At 34.3% G+C, this 9,962-nt stretch overlaps 1 protein-coding gene across 3 annotated transcripts; it reads left to right on the top strand.

Moving 5' to 3' along the window:
- The first annotated feature begins 3,478 nt into the window (after positions 1–3,478).
- LOC118733999 (E3 ubiquitin-protein ligase RNF185) lies at positions 3,479–6,274 on the top strand. 3 transcript variants are annotated; one of them, XM_036463666.1, is made up of 4 exons: positions 3,479–3,685; positions 4,962–5,568; positions 5,688–5,854; positions 5,927–6,274. In XM_036463666.1, exons 2-4 carry the CDS (start codon positions 5,000–5,002, stop codon positions 6,025–6,027), a joined length of 837 nt encoding a protein of 278 aa, XP_036319559.1. In that variant the 5' UTR covers positions 3,479–3,685; positions 4,962–4,999; the 3' UTR covers positions 6,028–6,274. The 3 variants fall into 3 exon arrangements, with proteins under 3 accessions (XP_036319559.1, XP_036319560.1, XP_036319558.1); XM_036463667.1 differs by having other exon boundaries at positions 3,485–3,685; positions 4,956–5,568; XM_036463665.1 differs by lacking the exon at positions 3,479–3,685 and adding an exon at positions 3,987–4,106.
- The last annotated feature ends 3,688 nt before the right edge of the window (positions 6,275–9,962 follow it).

Below are 9,962 nucleotides of genomic sequence, written 5' to 3'. Positions count from 1 at the left end.
ACATGTAAACAAAACACTGAATAGTGAGTTATTCATAATTTGTATTCAAAAAGTAGCGTTTTACAACAAGTGCAGCCGTTGCAAGTAAGTTTTGCATGCTAGTATCCCTGTGTGTCCGTCCACGTATGGCTGGTGCAGAAAGTACAAATATTAATAAATATATTCTCTTGTGACGGTCAGGATCATTTGGGTGTCCGTCCACGTTAGCTGGTGCATGTATTTTTACTAATGCAGCCTTTGGGTTAGTCAAATGCAGCCTTTGCATATTTACAAGTAAGTATACCACTCCATAAAAGCGAAAGTGAAAATATTAATAAAGATATTTTCTTGTGCTGATCGTGACTGATTGCAGAAAAAAGTACACAACATTACAAAAAATCAACATTTTTTGAAAAACGAAGTGTAATTAAGTTGCGATATTGAAGACATATTTTTAAAGTTTAACCGATATAATGATTAACAAGACTAATTGGAGAAAAAAGTAAAAAACATCCCATAAAAATTAGATTTTTAAATAACCAAATGTAAATAAATTGCGATATTGAAGAGCTAACTTTTAAATGTAACCAATATAAGATTAGCAAAACTTATTGGAGAAAAAAGTAGAAAACATTACTAAAAAATTTAAATTTAAAAAAAACCAAATGTATTTCAATTTAAGATATTGAACATGTAACCTTTAAATGCAACAAATATAATAATTCTTAAAAGATTAATTTATATGCATTAAATCATTTGCATCTTTACTATTTGTTATTTCTTCATATTGTCCCTTTGAATAAAGGATTTGTTTGAATTCCATTAATTTTGTTTAATATATACTGGAATTTCAATGAAACCATGGTTTATTTTGAATATTTGGGAATATTTCTTCAAAGGTTTCAAAGATTTTTCTTGGCAAGAATTTTATGTGAATATCCATTTATTTCATTTTTAATATTTATGTGGCCATAAAAAGTTAATTCATTGCCTATTATGCAGATCAGTGGAATCTTCTTTATATAGTTAATTCAATTTGTATACAAAAAGCATTTCAGCACTACCAGACTACTTACTTTTCCAACTACCTTTTCACAAAAGTGTATAAAATTGTTACCCGCTTCTCTTTCATTCTCAAATGCAACCTTACAAGGCAGTCGATTGACACAAATGTCAATATTTATCCAACCTTGTATTATTGAATCATGCTGTTTCTATTTTTCTAGCGACAGATAAGATCCTTCCTCTTCTTTTATGTCAAACTCAAACAAATTCATGTGTCGCTGCCACGTTCAAGAAAATCATGTCACTGTCGACAAGGCGTTTAGATTATGTAGATAAAACCCTATTGTCGTGTCGTGTGATGATGTCGTTTTCGATGTGTTCAGAGCTTTACGTGCGTCAAAAGTTGAGTGTTGGCCAACGTGCGTTGGGGCCGTCGACGCAAGGATTGCCAATCTTACGCTCTCTATACAAACACACACAGTCTACTCAACTGTCAGTTTCATCCTTGACCGGAAAGTACCCATTCTGACGGGGCCATAAGTAATCCATATGCGTTCAAAAAAAAAAACAAGAAAAACGTTATTTTTCTGGGTGACGTTTGTAATTTCGGCGCCATGTTATTTTCTTTGAACAATAAACAAAGAATATGAAGACGAAGCATAAAGAAAAAAATGCAAGCAATTTTGTACAACATGTCTGTGCTATTATTATTACTATTATTGTACGTGTTTTTGCAACCAATCCCCGCGCACTTCATTTTAATTACATTTGCATAGAAAACTTATTGAAAATCGTTTAAAAATCACTGAAATAAACCACCGACAAAATACACAAAAAGAGAGAAGCAAAACAGAAATAGCAATCTTCAAAATAACGAATGTCACACACTTTTTTCTCAATTGCTTTTACAAATTGCTGCTTCTCAACCAGTCAGATATGTTCTAATTGGTTCATGCGTTCATATCATGAAGAAGACATTGGCCCAAAACAAAATGAAAGACAAAATCTTGATTTTTGATAATTTTATTTGAATTTTTATTTGAAATCAAACAACCGTCACAGTTAACTCCAAATGTTCAATGTGGAAGATTGTGTTTTACAAAAAGGTTTTTTCATTTAACAAGTTAAATGGAGCTAATTTGAACGTAATATTATTCTCGCGGGATTTTGAGTCATTCGTTCATTCATAGATAACGCTAAAAAAATTGATTTTCACTTTCTTGTTCTTGCCCAAGTTGCGAATACATTTTGTTCTTTCGTCATCATGTGTCGTTCGTTCATAGGGGGCGTAAGCCTTGGAACAAATATTTGTATATGCTCATGAAACACAGCTATCACAAAATGCAACACCGCGTTTAACCTGGAATATAGAGATGTGCTGAGTCGGTACTTTTAAGTATTGATCGATACTCGGTAGCGACTTAAAAAGTATCCAATACTTTCGATACTCGGTACCTAAATATTGGAATTTCTAATAAGAGTCCGCAATACCCACAAATATGAAATAAAAGCTGTTTAGTGATCGTTGAAGTCATTAATATATGGTTAAAGAAGTATATTTCTCCACATTATTTGGATCTGAACGTTGTTGTCGCTGGATTAATATCTGCCCCTACGTCAACCACAATGCAAATCGTAGTAATCAGGCAGGTTCTGCAATTCACTTTCAAGTGAATTTCAATTAAACTCGCTTTGAATTCAAATTGGCAGGCGTTGAAACTCACTCGGAAGTGAATTGCAGAATCTGCCCGATTATTACGAATTAATAATATTGCCACAATAACTGTAAGACTGCGGTGATAAGTACAAGAAGGCTCAAATGCTGACATACACATTGCTCATCTTTTGAGGAAGCATCGTCTTATATGTATCTTTTTTATTTCAGGCTATGTCATACAAAATAGCAATTAATTTTTTTTTCTGCACACTTCAAGAGTATACTCTTGTGGTCAGTTGTGGCTATTTTTCTTTTGTCTACTAATTCTTAATAATTTTTTTTTGTTGAGCATTTTCTCCCTTGCAAAGTATGCTCGCCAATAACTTTGATATGGAGGAAAATACCTAGGAATGTCAGAAAAAAAAGTTATTACAACTTTCTGACGTTTTAAAATTTGCAGTTTAAAACTATTGAAAATTAATGGGCTATGAAACTGTATACCTACAATTTTTCTAAAATTTTTTAATAAAAAGTTTAAAATCTGTAAGTGTAATTGTGAAAGTTTGTTGAATTTTTATAATTTTTGTAAAAAGTTTGAAATGTGGATTATTATGGTGCTATGTAATGTGCTAGACTTTTATAAAAAAAATATAAACACAAAATAAACAAAAGAAAAAGTAGTAAATCTAATCCAAATGTCCCTACACTTAATCAGTTGTCCACAAGTTTATTTATTATGACGAAGGTTTAATGTATCGAATCGGTATCGGGTACCGAAAAGAAAGCATTAGGTACCGAAATTGTCTTCAAGTATTGGGAATCGAGTATTTGGTACCGACAATTCAGCACATCTCTACTGGAATAGCGCAAAGCGATTGGTTGTGAAGGAAAGGAGCAGTTTTAATCTAATTAAATTTTATACGCAAATTACAATATTTTTCTTTTAAATCCTAGTATAGTGCTTTCTTTTAATTGATTTCTGTGCAAATTCGGTAAAGTGAAATTCGCAAGTGAAGCATCTGTGAAAGAAATTCGTTGGAGAAGGTAAGTGTTGGACGACCGTAGTAAGATGTGGTAAAGCGATTTTTCCATTATTCTTGATTGCAAAATTGCGAAAATGAGGCATTGCGAAAATACGCAATAAAATTTTGCCATCGAAGAGAACGTTAAAAGCTGTTGCAATGCATGTGAGAGGTTGTTAATAAATCTGGAAGAATATGAAATTCAGGCTACATCGTTTTATAAAAAAGGCAAAGTACACATCACAGATGGCTAAAAAAAAATATATATATAGATGTGTAAATAAGATGGAATCGCAGGTGTGTTTTTGGGGGGGTGATGTTGAAGGAGGTGGTAAATCCCAACTAACGCAATCCCATTAGAGTAGTATTCGAGTTGTTCATATGAACACGTATGTGCTTATGCAGGCGGTGGGCATGTGATGTGGAAGAACGTAGCGAGCGAGGTAATAAATATGCTAATTATTCGATGTGAATAACACGTCAGTAATTTTAGTAGTTTATTTAACTTTAAAGCTAACAGTTAATGTTGCGAGTAATATAAAATCTTAATTTGAAAGTTCTCAATCTGGTCTTATGTATGTATATGCATCATATGTATGTAAATAGCACACGATCCAGAAAATAATCTATCATTCTTGTTATTAGCATACACAGAAATAAAATTCACTGGAACTAGCCAAAATATATAAAAAATAAAATTAAATTGTTATCACATTCGTAATGCTTGACGGAGCTGCGCGTATCGTACGAGAGTACGTATTGAATATTTAGAAAAGTCGTTCTTATCGGCTAATCAACGTACAAAGAAAGACTATGTACATATGTAGGCAACTGGTAAAAAAACAAAACCAAACGAAAGTGTACTGCAACAGAAATTAAAACTGGTTTCAATAAAAAAAAAAGCGAAAAAATTTATATCTTCCGAAAGTGAAATCGCAACTTGTTTCTTACATGCGTTAAATGTGCATTGTTTTAAGTAAAATTATTATTTATATGTATGTTCATGTATACAGGAAGTTTTTCGTAGTAGTTAATTACTGTCTGCATCATACGTTTGTTGTTAAATATAACTACTTTCTACTAAAAGGGCTGCGACAAAACTAATTTGCATAAATGTTTATTATAATAGTTGAATTAAAATAGTTTAATTTCTAGTCGTTTCCATTGAAGATACCTATGCATATTCAGCATGCCCATCAACAATATGCAAATTAGTACATACTAAGAACGCGAAATAAAGTGCCTTAGTTAATTAAACGATTCTCAGTATATTAAAAAATTTTGTTTTTCAATTTCAGCTTATTTGGCAAATTGGAATTCGACTCTAATTGCCGGTATGTCCACACAAGCAACGCACGCCCCTTCGGCGCCAGAATTACCAACAACCTCACATGGTGATCCCTCGCCACCGCCGGCTGAAGCAACCGCCGATTGGAGTTATTTTGGTAATACGAGCGGCGGTGCAGAGCAAACTCAATCTACTCGACCCGAAACCTCTACCACAAGAACAACTGATAATGCAAGCGTAGATAACGGCACCATTGCTAACGAAACCAAAGGCTCATCTTCCACAGCGTATTCTTTTCCTGGTAGTGCACTGGGTAGTGAATCTACAGCCAACATTAGCGGCATTAAGTCAGAAACAAACACAAGTGGTGACTCCAAAGCCAATAGTAACGAGGAAGAAAAGGTTGATGATTCCATGTATGAGTGTAATATATGCCTAGATACAGCCAAGGATGCAGTTGTCAGTCTGTGTGGCCATCTCTTCTGTTGGCCATGCTTGCATCAATGGCTGGAGACACGTCCTAATTGTAAATTATGTCCAGTGTGCAAGGCAGCTATTGGCAAAGATAAAGTAATTCCGCTTTACGGGCGCAATAGTACCAAACAAGAGGATCCGAGGTAAAGTTGTGAATAGAGTTAGATAGTATGTATATTTATGTATGTATTATTTTTTATTATGTATGTATGTCCACAACTCCGACCGTTGACTATATTTACAACTTTAAATTTTTTATTAGAAATAAAGTACCACCGCGTCCTGCTGGACAGCGCACTGAGCCCGAACCTCAACAAGGTTTTCAAGGATTCGGTTTTGGTGATGGCTTCCATATGTCTTTCGGTATTGGCGCTTTTCCATTTGGCTACTTCGCATCATCGTTTAATTTTGGCGAACCACGAGCAGCGGGTAAGTGGAAACACTTATTTAAACTATGTTTATGCATTATTTTGCCATTACTAATTCTAATCCGTTTTGCAGCCGCCAATCGTGGCACCACACAATTTGAAGACGAACAGCAACTATCCAAATTATTCTTGTATTTGGCATTTTTGTGTATTGCTTGGTTATTGTTCGCATAGCAATACTAAATCCATGGTTATTCTAACATACATAAATATATATTTATGGAAAGAGCCTTTTTTAATTTATTGCTCCATGCTTGCGATTATTACTAAGAAGTCTAGCTATATATATGTATGCAATTAATTAAATTCGCATAGAAACAAAATTATATATACATACATGCATACTACAAATAATAATGAGGAATGATAATAAGGGGAAAATAAAAAAAAATCTTTAAGCGTAAAATTGCAAAAAAAGTGATATGTACATCTTTATATATAAAAATGAATTGCTGTTCGTGTGCTATCGCATCACTGAAGAACGGCTCAACGGATTTGCTTCGTTTTTCTTTCATTTTGTGTCTCTCTATCTGTAGAAGGTTTGTAAAGAGAAAACTGGTAAAATGGTGTTGACACATATTTGCAATAGCAGAAAAAAAAATTATTACAAATAAGCCGCAATAATGCCATTTCACTGAGAACGCATAGCAAGATTATTCGTAAAAAAATTTGGATGGGATTATCACCATTCGAAAAAAAAAATTATATTTAAAAATGGATTACTTTTATGTGTTATCGCATCACTCAAGAACGGCTCAACGGATTTGCTTCGTTTTTATTTCATTTTGTGTCTTTCTGTCTGTAGAAGGTTTGTAAGGAGAAAATTGGAAAAATGATGTTGCCAGATATCTGCAATATCAGAAAAAAAAAATTAATTATAAATGAGCCGCAATAATGCTCTTTCACTGAGAATGTATAAAAAAAATTTATTCAGAAAAAAATTTCGGTAGGGTTGCCACCATTCGAAAAAAAATTTATATGTAAAAATGGATTGCTTCCGTGTGTTATCGCATAACTCAAGAACGGCTCAAGGGATTTGCTCCGCTTTTATTTCATTTTGTGTCTTTCTCTCTGTAAAATGAATGTAAAGAAACAATTGGAAACCCGGTGTTGCCACATATTTCAAATATTAAAAAAAAAAAAAATTAATTAACATAAGCCGTAATAATGTACGTTACTGAGAATGCATTAACAAATTTAATAAAAAAAAATTTGAAGAGGTTTGCCACCACTCGACAAAAATCTTTACATATAAAAATAAATTGCTGTTCGTTTGTTATCGCATAATTTAAGAACGGCTCAACGGGTTTGTTTCGTTTTTATTTCATTTTGTTTCTCTTTGTCTGTAGAAGGTTTGTAAAGAAAAAATTTAAAAACCGGTGTTGCCATATATCTGAATTATCAAAAAAAAAATTAATTTTAATAAGTAATAATCAGCCTCATTGCGTAAGTCGTAAATTAGGCTAAATTGTACGACTCGACAACATTGGCATTGTTTACTGTCGTGCTGAAAAAAGTAAACGACGAAATTTGTCGAAAACTATACAGTGCTGCCAAGTTTTTCCGTTCTAATACACTAGTCGAGTGGAAATTTTGGCAATGACGTGAAATTTTCGATACGATTCGACTCTCGAAAAACGACTTGCATACGACACCACTCTCGCAATGAGGGTGAATGCTATTCCACTGCGAATGTATGAAAACACTTAAAACATAAAAAAATTTGCATAGGGTTCCCACCATTCGAATAAAATCTTATGTCACGCTGTTTGTGGTCAACTCCTCCCAAACGGCTTGACTGATTTGTATGAAATTTGTTGTGTATATTTGGAAATATATGAAATTAATCGCATACTCATGGAAAAAGTGGATGTTATTGGAAAACCGAATTTTTCATGCCGCATATCTCTGAAAGCGTTCATGGTAGGGTACTGGAACTTGGTATGGAGATATATAAAATCAATTTAGAAAATGAGCGTGGGGAACAGGTCGTAAAGTGAATTTCATGGCGCTAAGTGAAGAAGGCGTGCATATCTCTAGAAGTGTTCATGATAGAGTACTGGATCTTGGTAGGGATATATATGAAATCAATCGCGGAGAAAAACTGGAGCTATTGGAAAAGGGGGCGTGGCACCTCCCATACGAAATTAAACGCATACTCATGAAAAAATTGATGTTATTGGAAAACAGGCGTGGCACCTCTCATATAAATCGAGTTTTTCATACTGCATGTGGGGTTGTTCGAGTCGGAATCACATCCGCAGTGTTGCGCGCATTATTAAAGTATCACGTTCGGTGTGAAATTCCAACGTTTTATCAGTTGGGAACTTGCAACAGTTTTGCAAACTTTCATCAGTGGTGCAGTATTGCCGCTGCTATTACGTGGCCTATTTCTGGATGTGTTCATTGTAGTCAAGTACTCTACTCTACTCAAATAAACCGAATTTGGAAGGGTTTATGGTTGAGTATTCGAACATATAGTAGTATAGAGATATACGAAATCAATCGCATACTCTTAAATAAAATTGGGGATATTTAAGAAGGGGGCGCGGCGTCTCCCTCTTCCCAAAGGTACTGAAGGTGTATATACATATAATACTTCGTTCGTGTGTTTGTGAGTGAATCGATTTTAACGATTTTTTTTTTTGTGTGAGTAAGGTCTCTTCGTAGTTGTTCAGATTCCCAGTTTGACTTACCAGATGGCGCTGGAGTCGTGTTATTGTTAAAATCTTAGTTATGATCCGATCTGGCTTATATTCGAGATATTTATGTAATGGTAACGGTAAGGGCAATACTATTGCAAAAAACAGCCGCCGGGTGACGCTGGGGTCGAGTTGTTACTAAAAGGCGTCAAGCGATTACATCGACGTGCTGTACCACCAAGTATGCCGAGCTCCCGTGTGTTGCGATTGGCCCAATGAACGTGATTTGCGTGCTTTTTCGGATACACCAGGAATGAGTTGGCCAGGGGTCAATCTCAAATGACCAGCATTATGTCTACCATCAGAACCGTTGCGCTCCTTGATAAGAGCTTTAAGGTATTTCGACTGAAATAAGTGTGTGTGGAACACCGATACTCACCAATTTTTAAATTGCCATCAACTATACCATATAGTTTCTAGGACAGATGGGAATGATGAATGGGAAAAAGTTCTTCAAATTTATTTCATTTTGCGACTAACCGTTCTGTGAAACGCCAGATCATTGGAGAATTTCAAGAACTTCTTCACGAACATACACTTTCGTTAGGTTATTAAAGACGACAATGGAAATATGCCTTCTGACAACCACCAAACCGTAATATGTATTAGCAGATAAATGTATCACTGGAAATCGTGAACGTGAATTGTTGGTGAAAATGGTTCTACCAAAATATTTTACTAAAAAAAAATTATTTTGATCGAGACGAAGTTCGCCGGGTCTGCTACCCTGCAAGAACAGTGACTATCATTTGACAAATCATTTGAGTAGCAAGACTGATAGAGATTTCTGTCACTGGCTACCTACAAGTTTCTATCAAATTCTAAAGGGCAGTGTGAAAAATCTGATGGAAACTTTTGTATACGTGTGATGCTTCATCTCCTTCTAACATATACGTTCTGGCATATTGCTAGACTGCTTACTCCCTTTGAGTTCGGCCTTCAAATTTTAATCATCAGTGATGTACATCTTCGACAATTATGAGTGATCAACCTTGATAGAAATATAAGTCAGTAATGTGCAATCAAATTTGATGTAATAACCGATCAATCATGCACATCAAGTCTGTCATGTTTTCATATCATTGTTGATTACTCACAGTTGATGTAAAAATTCGTCTAGTCTGATCTCTCTCCCACGATATAGAAATCTATCATTAATGACACATTTAATACTTGTTTTTTCTTTTATTTTCATAAAATCTTATGAACTAATTATTGATCGTCAAAAAATTAGAAGCTAAGTACATTACATCAAATTAGAAGCTAAGCCTAAGCACAGTACATTAAACATTAATAAACAAAGGAAATGTGGCCAGTAATTAAGCAAAATAAGGCGCTTCTATTATTTTTGCCATCAACGTACATATGTACATACTTAAATCTAATATCCTAATACATATTATACAT

This window comes from Rhagoletis pomonella, unplaced genomic scaffold, assembly GCF_013731165.1.
Source record: "Rhagoletis pomonella isolate Grant_MI unplaced genomic scaffold, Rhpom_1.0 Rhpom_scaffold_00002, whole genome shotgun sequence".
Lineage (NCBI taxonomy): Eukaryota > Metazoa > Arthropoda > Insecta > Diptera > Tephritidae > Rhagoletis > Rhagoletis pomonella.
This window is presented reverse-complemented; position numbering and strand designations above follow the sequence as displayed.

Bases quoted from the DNA above. Each gene is read 5' to 3' on its own strand.
- LOC118733999 (XM_036463665.1), top strand. From the start codon at position 4,055: ATGTGCTTATGCAGGCGGTGGGCATGTGATGTGGAAGAACGTAGCGAG. The intron at 4,107-4,961 runs GTAATAAATATG...TTTCAATTTCAG, and splicing joins GGAAGAACGTAGCGAGCGAG to CTTATTTGGCAAATTGGAAT. The intron at 5,569-5,687 runs GTAAAGTTGTGA...ATTTTTTATTAG, and splicing joins ACCAAACAAGAGGATCCGAG to AAATAAAGTACCACCGCGTC.